We start from the raw sequence: 20,878 nt of genomic DNA, 5'->3' as shown, positions 1-20,878 counted from the left end.
ACGTCCTGTAACACCTGATGTAGATCTGGCTGCATATCACGTGTAGCCAAGTTTTCTCGATGTAAAAAGCAGTGTATTAAAACAACCTCTGGATTTCGTTCCTTGACTTTGGCACAAAACCCGATGCGACTCCCTATCATTGCCGGTGCTCCATCTGTACAGACTGCGAGACAATTGTCCCACAGTAATTGGTGTTCCACAAAGAACTTGTCTATTAAAAGAAATATATCAGCCCCAGTTGTAGTTTCAGAGAGCTTTTCACAAAGCAGGAACTCTTCATTGAAATTTTGTGGAGTTCTGTATCTTACGTACACCAACAGCTGTGGGAAATCTTCAATATCAACTGATTCGTCGATTTGAATTGAAAATTTGATGGCTTTTTTGAGATCCGTTATTAATTGTTCTAAAATATCTGATGACATTAAATCTATTCTCTTTTTCACAGTATCGTTTGAAATTGGCACCATTTCCAGCTTCTTCGCAATTTCATCTCCACAGACAGTTCTTGCCATGGCTATTGCAGCTGGTTTAATCAACTGCTCAGCAATACTATGGGGTTTTTTACATTGAGCTACTTTTAAAGCTACTTCGAAAGAAGCGTAGGTAGTTTTTTCTAACGAAACTGTTGCTGAACTTGATGGTGCATCAAGTCTCATGCGCTTTGTTTGTGTTTCTTTTTCTTTCCAAAAAGCAAGCGGTTTATTTGCGTACGTTGGATGGACTTTTTCGAGATGTCTCTTCAATTTGTTTATTTTTAGCGATTCATTTGAAAGAAGTTGCGTACAAACCACGCATTGTGGACGTGGCACACCAGAGCGATCTTTTATTTCAATAAATCCTAAGGCTAAAAATTCTTGCTTGTATGTTAACATCCGTTTCGCCATGACTGTCCACAATTCGAAAGACTTACTGAAACAAAATGACAAATTATAGAAATATACTATTCTATTCGTTCATCGGCGAATTGTAGGCTAACAATGTCATTTATTGGAAAAAAATATTTTACCTTCTTTCGATAACAGCAATCGCGAGTTGCACTTTTAATCTTCCACAATTGATTATCACAATTTTGTAGCACTTTGTAGTTGTCAACAAAGAGTGTATTGTAGTCAAGTATAAACGTTATTCACGTAAAACAGTATGAGAACGAGCGTGCAATCGTAAACAAACTCGCTAGCAAACTGACCGAGATGAGACGAGACCGACCGACCAGCGCGGTGCGGCGGGCGGCGCGGGTGGTGACCGAGCCGAACCGAGCGATGCCGACTGCGTGAGCCGAGCGGTGGCGATGGCGCGCACTCCTCGCTTTGCGCCCCGCGCCCTTCCGCCCATTAAAACAGAACTAACATGTCGCGATTGTGAACAATAGATGTCCTTGTTCTGAGAGTAGTAATAATTGTGACTATACTAGTTTAGTGACATCGATCGGGATATCAATACGCGATTTCCGCGACCCAACCCAAAACCTCTCGCGACCCAAATTTGGGTCGCGACCCGAGGTTAAGAATCGCTGGTCTATCACCTTATATCTCCCTCCAGTTTCTTATGAATAAGGCTGTGGTATTTGCCTTCACACTGCCCAGTCACCAGTTTACGAAATGCTTTTGTCTGATGAATTATTGTCATTTTTTAACCCTTTTTTTATTTTGTATTTCCAGGTTATTTGCCGAGTTTGAGCTGTGCTACGTGTCAGCCATGGTTCCAGTGAAGTCTCCCGGAGAATTTGAAGTCCAGCAGCACATCTGCGTTCTATTCTCCGAAACACTCCAGAGGGCCAGGAGAATAGGACTTCTAAATCAAGACCAGGTAATGCCAACTTCAGCATAAAGACCTTCAACATGCCTTTGACTTCTTCCTCATAGCATTCTGGCTTCCAGATTTGGAGATGGGCCTGCCTCAAATGTGCCCTGTCTTATGTTGTTCTCACCAATTCGAAGAGGGCAGTTCTTTTACGGTTGTCAATCTATCTCGTCTGTGGACGCCCTGTTTTTTTTTCCCAATCGGGTGCGCCTAATAAAACATCTAGTGGATTATAATATGTACCTATTAATAGAAAGTTGTACAACTTTTTAATGAAAAATTTGTTTTCTGCTCTAGGTGGACGATTATGACCCCGCCCTCATGTTTGCCATTCCGAGGTTGGCCATCGTCAGTGGTCTGCTCATATTCTCCAACGGACCACTCAGTATCGACAAAGCTCCCGGTAAGAAAATACAAAGGGGGTATTTAACCATCCTCTTGATAGCTTATCATAGGATAATGTATATTTTTTATTAACAATTTAGTATTTATTTATTTATAAAGTAGAATACGTACTGTCACTACGGATGTCCTTCCTACACTTATATATTTCTGCATTCCCTGTCTCGCTTTTATTTCAACATTTACAGATTTAAGGTAGCCAAAAACCTTGAATAATTATATTTATTTATTTAAGCGATTTGTGTGTATTTACGAATGGAAAGAAACTCCATTGAATTCGTTTTTTGCACGAGAATGATTTTTGCACCTCGGAAGTACCGGAAGGAATTTTTTCACAAAAAAAGAGCCCAGAGTGACGTGTTTGTGGCAGCTAAAGACAGCTGGTCTGAAGAACGAACTTATGTGTGTTATGAGAAACAGTAACTGTCGTAATTCGAGTCGGACGTGTCGGACTGTGCTCTGCATCGCAACTATCTGATATGGCGACCAGATCATCCCAAGCTTGGGAAACAATTACCACGGCCCTAAAGGACCTCACGGAACAAATAGGAGGACTTAAAAATTATATAAAGGAGCTCAACATCAAAATTGGTGAGCAATCCAATATTATTGTCACTCAAAATTCTACCTTCGCCAATCTATCGGCGAAGATAGTAGCACTAGAGGCGGCATACCGTACGGAGGGGCGCGCAACCAGCGATCCGGGTGCCCCACCCGCCCCGCCCGCCCTACCTGCGGACAATATCCCGACACCATCGAAAATTCCGGAGGTTGTCGAAATATTTCACAACGGTGAAGATAAACCTGAAGAAACGGAAAAACCGAAGAAAAACAGAAAACCGAGAAAGAGGAAAGTGGTGCCTGCTGCGCAACATCAAGAAGAACCAAACCGTCCTTCTCTCGACCCGGAAGACCAAGGAGACTGGAAAACACAAGCCCGCAAACCTCGGACACGCACGCGACCAATAACGGGTACTAGGAAAGACACCTCTTTACGCGCCGTCGAACGTAAATTCTACATTCACGCTTGGCGTTTTAGCCCGAACACCGAAATCGCGCATATAAATACTTTTCTTAGGTCTATAGAAGCAAACATAGATTTTGACATTGTCAAATTGAATGCGAAAGGGAACTACAGTTCCTTTAAAATTGGCGTTCCTCAAGACAAAGAAGACACATTCTTAAACGCAGCAAATTGGCCGGCAGGAATTTCAATTTCAAAATATAAATTCCTAGGAAAAAGCGTGCCGACTTAATGGCGATACTAGAATTAAAATATCAAAATGTTCGTGGCCTAAACACGAAAATAGATGAATTTTCAAGAAACGTTATCTCACAAAATTCAGAAGTAATTGCTTTGACAGAAACATGGTTGCAAACCTCTGTTTTTGACAAGGAACTGTTTACCGATCAGTATACAGTACATCGGCGGGATCGAGACGGGCAGCGAGGGGGAGGGGTACTTCTTGCTGTCCGCAAACCACTTGCATCGATGCGCTTAAAGGAACTAGAAACAGACGGCGAGCATCTATGGGTAAAGGTAGTTAAATCTAACTTTACCGTAGTCATATGTGTTACGTATTTTTATTGCTCAGACGATACTGAAATTAGACGCAACTTCTATGAGCATCTAGATACTAAATCCAATTTATTATTGAATAAAAATATTATTATACTGGGTGATTTTAACCTACATAATAAACCTGAGGACGTGTTAAACGACTTTAAATATTTTTGTGGTTCAAATGGATTAACTCAGCACAGTGAAGTATTAAACAGTTATGACAATATCCTGGACCTCGTCCTAAGTAACTTGTCCCTGTGTGAAGTGACTAGAAGCGAAGAGCCGCTAGTCAAGGAAGACCATCATCATCCAACACTGGCCGTCGCGGCGCGTCTAACGCGAGCCGCACCATCACATAGCAACGGCCACAAACATCACCGCGCCCGCGCCCGCCCCGCCTCGTCTACACACAATATCAACTGCTACTCGCAATATAACTTTAAACGTGCTAATATAGAACTGTGTCAAAACATTCTGTCACATTTTGACTGGAAATTTCTTAAAAGTATACATTCTGTTGAGTTGCGGTAGAGTATTTTTATAATGTTTTAACAAGTGTTTTTGATTTATGTGTTCCAATTAAGAAGTCAATAAATGTGAGTGCAACCTACCCGGTATGGTTCACAAAATCAATTATTGACAAAATAAAAATCAAGGAAGCGCATCGCAGAAAATATAGAGTACACAAAAAGCAATCAGACTACTTATTGTTTTCTGCGATGCGATCCGAGCTCAAAAAAGATATTGTCATAACTAAACGACAATATTTAAACAGAATTCAGGACGGGATTAAAGACAATGTCAAATGCTTCTGGGATTTTATAAAATCACAGAAAGCTAACTCCAGGTCACATAACGGCCTGAATAGTGGAGACAAATTTATAACGGACTCAGAATCTATCTGTCAGAAATTTGCAGACTACTTTCAATCTGTGTATGATAGTGAAACCCCTAATCTTAGTACAGATTTTACGCGAACAGAGGTCCCATGGAACGTAGGTAACATTTCCCTAAGATTAACGAGCCCGACAGAGGTAGAAGCTTATATCCGTAAACTGAAGACTGACAAGGCTACAGGGCCGGATGGAATCCCTTCCAGTACTATCATTAGCATAGCGCCAATGATAAGTGAAGCTCTTTGTCATATATTTAATACCAGTATTTTGACTTCTACTTTCCCCCAGATATGGAAACTGACCCGAGTCAGTCCCATTTTCAAGGCTGGTGACAAGACAGACGTCAAAAACTACAGACCGGTAGCCGTATTATCAGTGCTACCAAAACTATTTGAAAAAATGATTTGTGACAAATTAAGTCTCCAGATTATGCCATTCATTGGAGAAAATCAACACGGTTTCCTTCCAAAGAAATCAACAGTCACAAATCTGCTTACTTTCTCGAGATTGGTAGCCACCGGTTTAGACTCAAGGCACCAAACAGATGTAGTTTACACCGACTTTGCCAAAGCATTTGACCGTGTTAACCATGATATCTTACTGAGGAAAATGTTTAAACTAGGTTTCGACCTACCAACACTAAACTTTTTCTCATCATATTTAAAATCCAGAAAACAATTTGTTTCGGTAAATGGACATAATTCAAAAAAATTCTCAGCGAAATCTGGAATTCCTCAAGGGTCTAACCTCGGACCGCTGTTGTTTCTAATACTAATAAATGACATCCAAAACTATGTTAAGAATAGTAAATGTCTACTGTTTGCAGATGACCTTAAAATTCTAATGGAAATAAGCTCCCAACAAGACTGTCTTAAAATGCAAGCTGATCTGGATGCACTATCTGAATGGTCGTTGATAAACAAATTAGATTTCAATACAAAAAAATGTGTCACTATGGCTTACACTCGCTCTTTAAACACTATACTTTACGATTATAAGATAAAGGGCGAAACACTATCACGTGTAAATTCTGTAAAGGATCTCGGTGTCGTCTTTGATCCTGAACTGAAATTCTCTGGCCATATATCGCAGCTCACTCAGTCTTGCTACAAACTTCTTGGATTCGTCATTAGGACATGCAAGCAGTTCAATAACCAAGATGCTATGTTAGCATTGTTCGATGGCATACTGAGAAGCAAGCTGGAGTATGCGAGCGATGTTTGGGCACCGTACCACCAGAAGTACATTGAAATGATAGAGCAAATCCAGAAGAAATTCCTCAGGTATGTCTATATGCGGACGCATGGAACCTATCCCAGGTTCATGCACCATATCGACTTACTTGAGGAAACCAATTCTGTGAGTCTGGAAACTAGGCGGAAAGCAAGCCTAGCCACTATATCTTTCAAAATTTGGAACAATTTTATTGATAGCCCATTCCTCTTGGGATGCTATGATTTATATGTACCAGACCACTACAGCCGAAGTCGATACCATGACTTATTTAGAGTACCAAATGGCAAAACCGACGTCTTGGCAAAGCATAGCATGACGAGGGGAGTGGTGCTGTTGAACGAATTAGCAAAGAATTTGGATGTAAATGACTGTTCTTTAAACGACCTAAAACAATTTTTGAAGAGTCACTTACCCAAATGCTGATATGATGTAAAATTGTACTGTTTGTACAATTGTATTGAATTTTTTGTAAAATTGTATTGAATTTGTTTTAAATTATACTGTTTGTAAAATTGTACTGTAACTGGAACGAATGTTCTGTTGTACAATAATAAAAAAAAAAAAAAAAAAAAAAAAATGTGTGATACTAAACGCAGTAAATCTCATGTATGTCCACTGGACCTAGTTCGGTGCGACCACGCTCATTGTCTCAGTAACCTATCTTGTCTTTTAATTCATCCAAGATCATAAACAAGAATTATTAACGTTTCGCCATTCTGTAAAAAGCAATTAGTATAGAATAAATAAAGTTGCTCAAGTTTATAGTACATACAGGATTATAGTACATGCATACATTTATAGCACATACAGACCTTTACAATAGTTCTGTTGATCTGAAAAGATTCTAAGTCGGTACCCGCTGTGGTTTTCAACTTCATTTGTCCAACCACCCAAAATGAATGTTAAAAACAGGTTAAGTCTTGGATAAACTACTTTTCAGTAAAATATGTATATTTTCTTACCATTATTATAACTGTGATTGCAGATCAAATGTCAGACATGTTCCGACCGTTCCGCACTCTGCTGCACAAGATCCGACAACTGCTCTGGACCCTGGACCGCCGGGAATTGTATCTTCTGGAGAAGCTGCTCTGCACCAACGAGGATATCGCCAATATCCGCTCCAGTGTCGATGCAGCCAACACCGATGGTGAGATGACAATTTGAAATTCCTGTTAATTCCGTTATTGTTTCTTCTAACTTTTTTCATTTTCATACAAGACGTGTAAGAAGGACGATGACGTACGTACAACCTCTCTCTGGGACTACCAAAGATATTAGAAGAACGAGATATGCTATGTTGGCCGCCGGACCGTAGCCGGAGTACTACCTAATTAGGGTACTTTGAACGGTATCGGGACGCGTATGCACAGAAATCTGTTCTATGTATTAGTGCGGATACCTTAGCGCAAGCGAAGGTGTGCAGTAGTATTGGTGAACAAAACCGGCGACACTTGGCAAAACAATTCCACTCAGTACGAACTGCGCATAGCACATCTCGTTCTTCTAATATCTTTGGGGACTACTGTACCCGAGTAGTACAAGGGGAAGAAGACATAATTTTTTTTTTTCAAGGCCTGAGAAAAATAATTTCCCTCACGGCCTATGTCATCTGGCCGAAGATGTCATACCCGCCTCCCAAATGTATGAAAGAAATATTTTTTTAACCTTATTTCTGATTCCAGGCTCGCTAGCCCTGAAGATGGAGAGCGACTGTTACCCCGACATCTCAGAGTTTGTGACACGCTTCTACTCGGACAATGCTCACTGCAAGGACATGCTCAAGCAGATGGTCAGCTGTGAGTGGGGCAGCAACACGGAGGAGCAGCCAGACCCTCAGGCCAGAGACAGTGCTCTGAGGTAACTCATTAGCAGCAATACATCTCATCATGGTGCTCCATCCAGGGATGCAATTAGGCCTCCTTTCCCATCCTCCAATCCTTTCTGCACTCTGTCTCTGAATTCCTTCTACTGGGTTATTCATTAGTCATTTCTTGCACGGTTCCATGACAACACTTTTCAAAAGTAATCTGTTTCATCACTACAGTAATTTCTTACTTACCCGCCATCCCTAAAACCGGACAAGTATCCAATTAGTGAAAGTAGCGGATTGTAGTGCATACATACAAAATATGCTAAAAATTATAACAGGTACACATTTCATAAAAACAAATAAACAAACACCATTATGGATTTTTCAAAAACAATAATTTTCAGTAATCAAAACTAATTTATTTATTTCTCTTTGCAGTGCGAGATTAATTAACGACTCTGACTACCTGCCTGAAAACATGGAAGTCATGTCTCCGATTCTGGACGGCTTCAACGCCCTGCAAGGGTCTGTCACCGAGGAAATGTCTTACGAAGCAGCCATCGCCCAATCCCTCCGAGACATCCAACCATCGCACGACACTCTTCAAGACCACGAAGACAACGAGATTGAATCCAGCGTTGATGATAATACAGTCGATAATAATGATAGCAAAGAGTTACAGTTCCATTCTCGGAAGGAAGACATCATTAGGCTCAATGTTCAAGCGCCGGAATGTGAAGTTACAGTCAATAAAGAACTGGAGACGATACAAGAGAATCTTAATCTCACTTTGACGAGAGCAGAACGAAGAAATTCCAACCTCTCGCATGCCAGTCGGAAATCCAGCCGTAATGAAAGCACGTCAAGTTCCCATGATTTTATGATCAGGAACTTATCCAGTAATGCCTTATCCATGTTTGATCCTTTGGCAGCTACTAGCTCTAGTTCTGTGAATATTAATCCAATCGCATCAGAGAATAACATCCTTCTTCCTGATCAGTTTTTGGTCTCCAATCTTTCCGATCAAGTTTCTGAAATCGCTGATAAACTCTCTCAGATAACTTACGGAGATCTTCCGGAAAATTCTATGGATTCTGGTAGGAATTATTCTCTCATTGATACCTCCATCAGTAATCTATTACAGGACCAAGTTGCCGCACAAATTTATTCATATTCTTCCAACGATGTGTCGAATTTGATGCACAGATCAGACGGAGCCGAATTTCAGAGTTCTATTAATAATGTTAACTATTCGCCGACGCGCAGTGATAAAGTCATCTCACAGTTGGCAAATATGCCTTCCACGAGTCACGGATATCTTATTCCTAACGCAATCAGTCACGAACCGGCTATTCTGTCGACCCTATCGAATAACAGTTCCGCAATCTATGACGAAGACCTGTTTCTGAATCCGATCAACAATCCCATGATGATCAGCCAACAATCAGCCAATTTAGAAAATGATTTGTTCAGTGATTCGATATCCGTCGCAAATGCAAACTTGAGTTCTTTGCTATTGACGAATGAAGAATTCCACAATAGATTTCTAGCCCAAACCGCCGATACTTCTAACGCCTTGGCAAACTGTGACGTAGCTGGCTTTTATTCTGCTAGTAATGAGACAATCACCGCCGAGAGGCTCGACGGTTATCACGCAGAAGAAAATGCGGCTCGTCAGAGAGCAAAGTTCTTGATTGGTTACGACAGTGATAACAATGAACCCACTCCTGGCGATTCAGGTATTTGTACAGAGAATACGAGTTTGGACAGGACTCCAGACTCTGAAATCAAAGATCTCCACAGTGAAAAGAATAAGGCAACGTCGTCCATGAACGCGAATGATAGAGAAGATCGTTTTGCTGTTCAAAACATTAGCAACGAAATAGATAAAGACACGTCTCACGGACACTTCATGGATCAAAACCGCATATTGTCGAGCGACAATAAACAAAGACTGAATAGTAGCGATGACAAAGTCCTCTTAGACGACCCGGCGCAACTCAGAAGTTCCTTCTCGTCGAGCAATAAGGGATCCGTGACTATCAATTTATCCGACAGCAGCGAACCAGACGTGATAAGTTCCCTGCATATTAATTATTCCGAGGATTCCGCTAATGTTCAGAAGAACGATGCAGGGCCTTCTCACAACTTGATGCAAAGCCCCGAGTTCGTTCAGAATCTAATCAGTGAGCCAACGGCAGACTTGAGTGATATTAGCGTTAGTGACAGAACAGAGGTGAACCGATCGCCATGTGATAAAATTTTGTGTTCAAATCCGATTGCCGAAAAGCTCTCCGATGAAAATAGTAGTGTTGCGGCGACTGCAGTAGAATCGTCGCCCAGTCGGACTTGTAACGATTTAGACGCGAGTGTTATTGATAAGGTTGAAAATTGTGATAATAATATTAGTACTCGTAGTTTGAACGAAAGTAGCGTTAGTGCTTCTGTTTCAAATAGTGAAATTCCAATAGTGACAAACGCGCACGAAAGAAATATCGTCCAAGTGGATGAAAATGAAATTAATTCTGAAAGTGTTTATAATTCTAATGTTAATGTTTTGCCTCAAAATCAAATTGTAGAATCGGTCGAGTCGGTCGATCGGGAGTTGAGTACGTGTACGAACGCAACAGGTGTTTTGAACCAGCGGAAGTTGCGAAAGTCCGCTTCCAGTTTGAAGAGCAAGAAGAAGAAGTCGAGGGGATCCACGCGGGAAACGAGGATCTGGTCTCCGGGAAGGTTTGTCCTGGAGAACAGGTCGCGAGTGGAGCAGCGCAGCCCCATGAGGCTGAATTTGGACCAGCTGGTGGATGACGGGTAACTTATATTTTATTTTATTTCTTTGAACACAAAATTTGGTTAATCTCATACAATTCACATAGCTTCAGATATTATTTTTTTTAATACATACACATTTTAATTTTAATTATTTCCTAATGTATGGCAGTGAGGCATACATTAGGAAATAACTTCAACTAACATTAAATAATTTCAACTAAAAGAGGACTGATGAGAGTAGACTGGATTCTGTAGAAATGAGATCTCTGAGGGATATGTGTGTAAAACATTGTGTGAGAAATATGGTGATTCACAAAGAATGCAACACTGATGGAAGCATAATGACTAAGATTAAGAAAGGGATGATTAGATGGTTTGGGAATGTAGAGAGAATTTACAAAGAAAGGAGTGTAAGGAGAATATATGATGCGAATGTGAATGATTGAAGAAGTCGGGGATGCCCGAGGAAGACGTGGCACGATCAAGTTACCCAAATACTTCAGTCTGGCTGTGTCAAGAGTCAGAATAACAGAAGCGTATATATGAGACAATGTATGACTGTAGCAAGAAGTTTGTGCCAAGACAGAGTTGTTTCGCAGTCTGTCCTCTCTGCCTACCCCTGCATGGCGTGATAGTTGGTTATTTTTTTTTTTTTTTTTAATATATTTCAAAGATTGTTGCTTCTTTTTTGACTTGTCTTTAACAACTCGAGCGATGGAGATTTCCAGGTGTTCGATTTACGATTCGGCCATTTGATTCAATTAATATCATACCTCCGAATATTAATATGGAAACATACCATACTGCGGTTTAAACTCGCATAGGTTTTATAAAAAAAATTGTTAAATTCGTAATTTATTTTAATTAGTAAAAATCACTTTGTGATTGAATCAAATGTGGATAGCTATCGCTCGATTGTTTATCATACTTCAAAGACTGTTACTTATGTTACATAACCGAAATTACCAAACATTGGCTTAACTTTATCTTTAACCAATTCAGTGCCAATCACTCCCATGGGCAGTCCCATTATATGTTTAATTTTAATGGTACCTATCAAAAGCTTCTGGAAGCAAATGTGCAAAAGATGGATGCCTTTTGATTGAAATTGATTTAAATCTCACCTTTTAACAGTGGAGACTGGCAGTCATCGCAGTCCAGTGCCACTTCTTCCTTCCACTCGGAGTGTGCTGATGACGAGGAAATAGCTCTGGCACTGCAGGCCCAGGAATTGGCTTCCAGACACCACACTAGGGCCAAGTTTAGGTAAGATGGGTTCATTATATAGACTGGAATATATTCTCCAGTTGTCCAGAGCCATTGGGACTAATTGGGGGAGGATGTGGGGAGGGGAAGCAGATGAGTAAGAGGAAGATGGTAAGTACCTGGCTATTCAGATCTCATCAGAGTGGTGGGCTTTCAACATTATTTTTTGTAATATTTATTAAGAAGCTGTTTTGTAACTGCCAGAGTTCATATTCACTTTGTGTATTTTTTTATCAAGTGAATAGATCAAAGTGGTATTTTAATTTGTAAACCACATGTATATGTATGTATTCACATAAACAAAAATGTAAACAATTTTTTTTTTCTTTTCTGTTGTAGATCCAGTGAAGACCTTATCCATCGCCTTTTCGTCTGCATAGCCGGAGTAGCCGATCAACTTCAAACCAACTTCGCCACAGACCTCCGCAACATCCTAAAATCTGTCTTCCTCATGAATCAAACCATCGAAATAGAGCCTGAGAAACCAGCGGAACCCGAAGATCCAACTCCCGAAAACCCTCAATCCACTTCACAAAAGAACGCTGAAACCATAGAGTATGAAGTCTCCGAATCGGAGGTTTTAACTAACGGAGATTCCTTCGATAGCATCTACTCTGCTGAGGAAGTCTACGCGGATAACAGTCCTACTTCTAGAAGATCGCAGCACAGCTTGACCGCGTTGGAAGGCGCTTCCAACACTGAAGAAAACACACAGAATGATCTGAATGAACGTAGAGACTCTCAACCGTCATCACAACGGTCGTTAAATTCGCGGAGTTCGGCGAATTACATCAGTGCGACTCCGCATAGTGAGCATGTCGAAATTTTGGCCGATAATAATGGAAGCCCGCATTCGCTGACGAGGAAAAATGCGCCATCTCGAAGTTCATCAAGTACATCGTCCGATTCAAACAGAAATCCGACGACGGGGAATTACTACGATACTGAGAGTATCGGTTCTAACTCGCGTGTTTCTCAAGTCGTCGCTGAACAAACTATGCTCAATGAAAATGTGAGTGCTAGATTGAATACGAGAGGTAATTTGAGGTCAGTTGGTGATGCTGGGGAAGATGGTGTCAGAAGTGGAAATAGAGCTGGTGATAGAACCGGAGATAGAGCTCACAGATCGCAGTCTGTCAGCGCCGGTTTTGAGAGGGCACCTGAATGGGTGCCAGATATAGCGGCACCGGACTGCATGAGGTGTGGATCGCACTTTACCGCTTTTAGGAGACGGCACCATTGTAGAAACTGCGGTAAGTAAATTTCCAAAGATAATGCAAAACTGATGTAAGTGCAATAATTAAACAGATTACAAAGAGGAAAGCTTAGACGATTTGGCGGTAGTATACATGGTCTCCGGAAACAAGTAGTACAAGCGGGAAACTGGTGAATCTAAATCCAGTCTAATCTAAATACAGTCGATTTGTGGGATAACTTTTTTGATTTGAGTTTCCGTTTTCGAGTCAAATTTAAAAAAAAAAAAACAGTTGCTAGGATGTTATTATCAGCTGTTTACTGTGTTAAAATGCGTCGAAGAGTAAAGCCGTCTCCAAAAGTTTTTTAATCCATTAGTTTTGAAAATCTGAATGCTCAGAGTGAAAATACTTAGTTACGAGGGTGGGTCAATAAGTCCTTAGAAAAAGCATTAAAACAGTTTGTATTTTTGTATTTTTTTTTTATTTCTCAACATAATCTCCTTGGAGCTCAATACACTTGGTTAGACGTTTCTCAATTTTTTTTAAACCGTCAGAAAAATAAGTTTTCGGAAGGTCCTCAAAATAAGCATTTGTCCGATCGATGACTTCTTCATTTGAAAAAAAACGTTGTCCACTTAGCCATTTTTTTAAGTTTGGGAAAAGGAAAAAGTCACTGGGGGCTAAATCTGGCGAATACGGTGGGTGGTCGACCAATTCGAACTTCAATTCTTCAATTTTAGCCATTGATCGTAAACATGTGTGAACACGGGCATTGTCCTGATGAAAGAGGATTTTTTTCCTGTTTAAATGAGGCCGTTTTTCTTCAATTTTGTTTTTTAGCTGGTCCAATAAAGATGCATAATAATCCCCTGTTATTGTTTTTCCTTTTTTCAAATAGTCAACAAAAATAATTCCACGTGCATCCCAAAATACAGTAGCCATAACCTTACCAGCTGATTTTACGGTTTTCGCCTTCTTTGGACATGGTTCGCCTTTCGCAATCCACTGCTTTGACTGTTCTTTCGTCTCGGGAGTATAGTGGTGTATCCATGTTTCATCTACAGTCACAAAGCGACGAAAAAATTCATCCGGATTGCGTTGCATGAGCGACAACAGGGCTTTAGAGGCCACCACCCTATTGCGTTTATTGTCGACTGTGAGCAAACGCGGCACCCATCTTGCAGAAATTTTTTTCATGCCCAATTTGTCATGTAAAATAGAAATGACGCTTCCTTTTGAGATCCCTGCAACCTCAATTATCTCACTCAACTTTAATCTTCGGTCACTTAACACCATATCGTGGATTTTATTGATCATTTCTGGTGTAGTCACCTCTACAGGACGTCCTGAGCGTGGTTCATCCTTTGTTGATGTACGACCACGTTTAAATTCATTTAACCAGTTATAAATAGTTGCAAGTGAAGGAGCAGATGTGCCGTGAACTAAATCCAACTCATTTTTTATTTCCTTTGCTGTTAACCCTTTTATATTAAAATGTTTAATAACAGCTCTAAACTCAATTTTCTCCATTTTTGTAAACAAGCAAAAAAAAAATTTTAAATGTACGAGAAACACACAACAACCCGACCAATCTGCTTGAAACTTCGCAGCATACTGAATCGGTAGTGCCGCTGCATGAAAACAAACCGCTTACAGTACTAGTCGCGCCACCTGTCGGCTTTTCTAAGGACTTATTGACCCACCCTCGTATTCTGGGTTCTCTATGTTATTTTCATTTTCCAACTAGTTTCCGTACACCGTGTATTATTATGTCGTTCTGATGCTTAACCTGATGTGTGGCACGGAACTGAATGAAAGTTTGCTGAATGCAGTAGAAATGAGATTCCTGAGGCGTATGTATTTTAATACCATGTATGACAATATTTAAATCAAAATGTCCAAAATTTTAATTATCCGTGCAAGCCCTTGAATAACACATGTGTGGGCGAGTTTCGTGATCCAAATATGGGCCCAATTTGGACCTATGTTTCCTTACAAAACTGTTTTGAAATTCAAATGGGAAGGAGATCTACAATATCCAGTGGGTGTTAGTGAGACGGATTGGTGGGCAGTTTGGCTAAATGGAACATTTGTATCAATAAATTGAAGAAAGGAAATGCCCCAAGATCCATAACACAATCGAGTGGATTTAATATTTGAGTCAGTTTTAATCAAGCTTAGTAAAACATAATTCTCCTTTTAAGAGCTCTGTTCTTACCTTTCTTTCTGTTCAATACACATTTTATTACAAGTGAAAAGTTATGTATATTAAATAGTTTAAAAAGTATCTGCTACATAAGTCCATACAATGTATCTTAGTAATTTTTTATGGTTCTTAATCTTAACACGCTATGAGCGGGAACGGTATTTTTACCCGCGCGGCCGACTGGTGCTTATCAGCGGGACGGGTAAAAATACCCTTTACGCCGGCTCCACTTCAAAGACGAGGAAGGAAAATTATTATTATTATTTCCTGTTTCTTTTATGTACACACATACTCTTGCAATAATTAGGCAATTTTATCGTGTTAAATTTCAAAGATTGTTTGTTAGTTGTACTGGGAATATGAGTACCTATTATATTCTTATGACGTGTTATAAATTCATTGGACCTCTCTTATGAGATAATCCCGAGGATGTTATTACAATAATCATTTCCTGAATGACTTTTCCTGGCACTCGTTACTTGTGAAGATAGAGTGGCGCTAATATACACATGCTTTAGTTATGATATACAGAGTTACAAAACAGACGTGTTTTTTTAGTGGAATCACAGACATAGGAATTAATAGACGAGAAGATAAAGGCGAGGGGTAAAATCAACTGTTGAAGAACGAAGGGAGTGAAGATGACTGTGATTCGTCAATAAATCAATCTGACAGTAAATAGGCATCTCGCATTATAATATCACCATTTTCTTCTTAAAAGTAAAATCTGCTTTGAATGAATAGACATTTTTACATGGGAGCGCAAATTACTCGCCACGTTATGAACAAATTTGCGAAGTCCAAATTCGGCAAAGTAAGGCAGCTTCTATATTCAGAGTCGTAGTTAGTTTCAGAGTATTTAGTTAAGACACTTTTATAAATGTTCATAATTTACTTCCCAGCAACCAACCAGCTTTGTGTTTCGCGTCCAGACGTTTCTCGATGTGATAGTAACAACTGATTCATATTATACGATGTGAATATGCTTAAAATAAAATAAAATAATGCTTATATATGGAATGTAATACGACAATTGGGTTTATTCTCTTTTTTCGCATCTATTTTTACCAGTTTTCATAGTACAAGTAAACATTTTGCCGTGTTATTTCGTAAAATGAACCGATGATGCCTCGACCATAGTTCGCACAAGAATGATGACGTCACGTTTTCAAATATCACTTGAGGCCGTACGCGAGCCCAGCCGGCTCAATGGAACCGGTATGGGGAGTGGGGATAATACGCTTTTAATCACTTAGGGCAGGTCTACCTAATATTCATATGTCTATGAGTGGAATTTATTTAATTGATATTTTCTTTTACCCTTCAAAAATGTCTTCAGATAATAACGAAAGTCATGAGGAAATATTCGTCGATAATTTGTCTGCCCATTCTGATGAAGATTTAGCTGAAGCGATATATTTTTGCGCTATTCGCGAAAAACACCCGCTATAGGCTAGAGTCTATTGTTTGAAGCGCCCGACTACAGTGTGTTAACTAATGGATAGGTAGGTATGATGAATAAATAATAAAAAGGAAGAAAGTGTGTGGAGAAATTTTTTAAATCAAGAATTATATATACACAAATTTTAATTGACTATTAACTTCTTGATCGCCGACGCAAAATTTTCACCGTGTGCCAGCTGATTCTATGTTCGTAATAACTTACTTTTTTTTGTAAAATTATGTTTTTGTAAATTGTACCGTCCTACCAGATAATGTGTTTAAATATTTTTTTTAAATAGTATATAATCTACCACGGTTTCCCCAGAATAGCTAGTTATATTCAGAGAAATGATTTTTTAATAGAATCCGATACGCTGGCGAACAAGAGGTTAATAAAAGTTTAATGGAAAATTGACCAGTCAGTGGCTTGGTTGGCATAGTGTTTGGGTTCCATCCAAGCATCGTGAGTTCAATCTTCTCGGCTGGCTAAGTCCTTCATCATGATACAAGCAACATTTTCCACTTGATGTGGTGATGGTAGGAGATTTTCCAATATTGTCAGGTTATTCGTAACCCTGGAACACATGTCTTTCTTTTAAAAAAAAAGTAGTTTTAAATCAATTTATATCATGCTATATTTATACAAAAGACGGAAAGATTACAACGAAACTATCAACGGTGTGCCTTGTAAGTATATGAATGAAGCAACCAATGTGTGCCACGACAGAATTGTGTGCCATTCCATCCTATCTGCCTACCCCTATGCAGAAAAGACTTCATGATTGCGTAGTTAGTTTCTACACTTTTTAATTTTCATTGTTTCACCTTCCAGGAAAAGTGTTCTGCGCCTCCTGCAGCTCAAACTCCATTCCGCTTCCTCGATTCGGACACCTAAAACCGGTGCGCGTGTGTGAGGAGTGCTTCCAGTCCACCAGCCTGAAGCAGCAGCAGAACCACCACACCGCCCAGCACCACAGCCGAGCAGGCGTCCACGGCTCCCGCCGCCAGACCTACTCGCACAGATGAGTCTGCATTCCACCCTCCATCCAAACTGTCGATTTTCACCTAATGATTCTTCGTCTGAATTTTATATGTTTCATGACCATGATTGACATTTTTTGTTTGATAATTCGTCAGACTTCGTCGTACGGACGAGTCTGAGTTCTAGCCTCAATTCAAACTATCTTTGTCCACCCGATAATTCTTTGTCTAAATTTTAAATGTTTGATGACTTCTGCTTGTGGCGTAGTTTCATTTTCAAAACTGACCATTTTATGATTGCAATTTTTTTTTTGCAATTAAAATATTATGTGCACTCTGCCGCATCCCGGGCGATCACGATGGGCGAAAAACATTAAACAATTAACTTATTCAATTTAATTTAATTAATTAATAAATAAAAATATAAAAGACCAGCCTTTAGGGGGTTAAAAAAATGTGTGTATATATTTTTGTGATTATTGATATGCTTTAAGTTGATGATGTAAAATAAGTAGATTATTGCAAGATTATTCACCCGGGAAGCGCTTATAAAGGCTCCTTATAATTTTTTTTCGTAACTCGCAACTTCTTTTTCTTAGAGCAGAGGTTCCCAACCTTTTTGGCCACTTTTCAAGTATATTTTTCTTCAACACAATCTGACAATTTTGATGAAATTATTATGTGTTGCTTTGAACAGGCTATTGTGAAGAATAACAATAATTGTTTATATTTAATCATTAAACTATTGTTATAAATCAATCTGAATCATCGCTGCAGTCCAATTCCTAAGATATCCTTCTCAGTCGTTAGTTGAAATGGGGTGGTTATCTACATGACTGGACTATAGCCGTAAGTCTAAAACGTGTACCTTTGTGTAAAAAAAAAACCATACACTGTACAAATATATAAAAGACATTTCGACTATAATTTTTTTATTAATAAATATTTTATTTTTATTACTTTGCTCATTTGACAAATTGAATTGTTCTTAATGAACTATCACATATTTTTAATAAAATAAATTAATAATGTCAATATAATTCTCCATCTTTTAACATGCTTAAATTTTTCATAATTTGAAAGTCTGCAGATATAAATTTTTTTATTTGATTTGTTACTGTTTTTTTATAAATTTGATGAAACCATATCAATGTATTTATTAAATTCAACTTATTAAAATACACATAGCCATAAATCTTTAATCAAATCTCCAAAACAATTGTGAAAAATATAATTTTGCAGTTATTTTAGCATAATGCTATTCCAATCAGTTTATAAAAATTAACTTTTTTAATATTTAAAAAATATATATTTCATATCTATTTGACTAAATTAATATTTTACTAAGATTTTCTTTGACTTTATATTTTAACATTGACATTCATATATAACTCAACAAAATAAACTAATAAACATTGAAATAAGACAAGCGAAAATTTTTACAATTTGAATTGAAAATATTAGAATTTATAAAAAAAATAATTCAAGAATAAATGAAAATATGAACTGCCTTCATTCGGCAGTCATTTATAATAATATCTAGAATATTAAATTTCTTAATCGACAGCCAGCAATAATACCTAGTAATGCAATCATTTCTCTGATTTATATATGACCAACGAAAAAATATGATAATGTGGTGTCGTTTTCTTGCATCAAAGACAATTCTTTACAAACGATTTTAACATAAAAAATAAATGTAGTGCATCGTTGGTATAAAGTTATAAGTCAAAAATTCAAATTTAGAATTATTCTGTCTGAAAAAATAGCAAAGTTGTTTTTTTTCTGACTTAGCTGACTTCACACAACAATCTAAAAAATGCTGCTGCCCATTTTTTCTCATATTAAATTTTCATTTTATAAAATAACAAATTTTAATGACTATCAATGAATACGATAAGTTATTGTTAAGAACCTAATTTTATCCCCCATTAAAAATATTTACATAATTAAGTTATTTTAATCCTTATTGTAATGTTTGACTGAATGTAAAGAAAAAAGGAATAAGTAATTTGTATTATTTTTTCTTTAACTATTTGACTGGAATTATTTTTTGTGACTAGGCTATATAATTTAATGTGTTAGTGTTTTCTGTACATAAAGTAAATAGATAGAAAATAAAATGATTATATTTAATGTACCGCAAGGTTTAGATTATAAAATTGAGTAACCAATATTGTTTTAATTAATTATAATGTTTATAAAACTGTGATTGTTAATCCTATATTATGATTCTTACTGTCTAGATTTTCCGAACTCTTGCTTTGTTTGAATTCATTTTTACACAAAAGGCAAAAATTTTATAAACCACAAAATAATGAATATCGCTCATAGATTCATAGATTTAAGACTTTGATTTTCTCTTTAAAACATATTTTGATTGATTATTAATAATAATTGATTTAACCCTTTGAACTGTAATGACATATACAGGGTGTATCGGCACGTACCTGACAAACTTTAACCAGCTATTCCTTTGCACATTTGGAGTAAAAAAATTTATGGGCACTTTGCTGTCTGGTAACATTTTTTTTAATAAAAAATTTACTATTCATATTTTCACCACATGTCACCAATGTTTTATCCTTCGTCAAAGTTTGAAAACCCGTCTGGCAATATTTTGTTCGAGTTTCGTTGAATAATGTACATACGTACCTACGTTGGCGCGCTTTTACAATCACAACGAAATGGCACGGCACCATTCGTCTCATTTTTAACTATTATTATTTAGTGTGTACGAAAGAGCGAGGACACTTTTTGACACACTTGCTAATAACAGCTGTTGAACTCGAGAAACAATGCAAATGACAGTGACGGAGTGTGGATTTTTTATTTATTTTTTATTTTTAATGGGAAAAAAATGTTACCGGACAGCAAAGCGCCCATAACATTTTTTACTCCAAATGTGCTGAGGAATAGCTGGTTAAAGTTTGTCGGGTTCTTGCCGATACACCCTGTATGTATACACGCTTCAACTCACAAAGCATTAAGACATGTATGCATGTTAAATCAATTCAGAAGAAGAAGAAATTCACAATGATTGCAGTTGTTACTGGGAATGTGGAATTTGAAGCTGAAAACGTTATTGTTTATATAATTAGTGATGAAAATGAAATGACATACGCCGTCTAAATCTTCTTCACGCTTTAATCTATTGCTGACCTTATGTTAATGTAAAAATTGATTCTTCATTTTTCTTAAAATATTGGGTAACGTTTGAACCATCGGCATTTTAGATTAAGAGCTAGATTTTTTCAGATGTTATATCTTTGAATTTGTGGAAGTTAATTGCTGCCCTAA

At 38.0% G+C, this 20,878-nt stretch overlaps 1 protein-coding gene across 1 annotated transcript in view; it reads left to right on the top strand.

The window, feature by feature from the left end:
* The window catches only part of LOC149411565 (uncharacterized), a 104,739-nt gene extending 85,954 nt beyond the window's left edge, over positions 1-18,785 (top strand). The window contains exons 5-12 of the mRNA XM_089646776.1: positions 1,659-1,806; positions 2,098-2,203; positions 6,884-7,048; positions 7,584-7,758; positions 8,150-10,525; positions 11,621-11,752; positions 12,092-13,005; positions 17,430-18,785. Of these exons, the coding sequence (XP_089502902.1) occupies positions 1,659-1,806; positions 2,098-2,203; positions 6,884-7,048; positions 7,584-7,758; positions 8,150-10,525; positions 11,621-11,752; positions 12,092-13,005; positions 17,430-17,623 (4,210 nt within the window). The 3' untranslated portion in view covers positions 17,624-18,785. The remainder of the gene's footprint in view (positions 1-1,658; positions 1,807-2,097; positions 2,204-6,883; positions 7,049-7,583; positions 7,759-8,149; positions 10,526-11,620; positions 11,753-12,091; positions 13,006-17,429) is intronic.
* Positions 18,786-20,878: the final 2,093 nt, after the last annotated feature.

This window comes from Hesperophylax consimilis, chromosome 25, assembly GCF_061612785.1.
Source record: "Hesperophylax consimilis isolate HC1 chromosome 25, BYU_Hcon_1.0, whole genome shotgun sequence".
NCBI lineage: Eukaryota > Metazoa > Arthropoda > Insecta > Trichoptera > Limnephilidae > Hesperophylax > Hesperophylax consimilis.
This window is presented reverse-complemented; position numbering and strand designations above follow the sequence as displayed.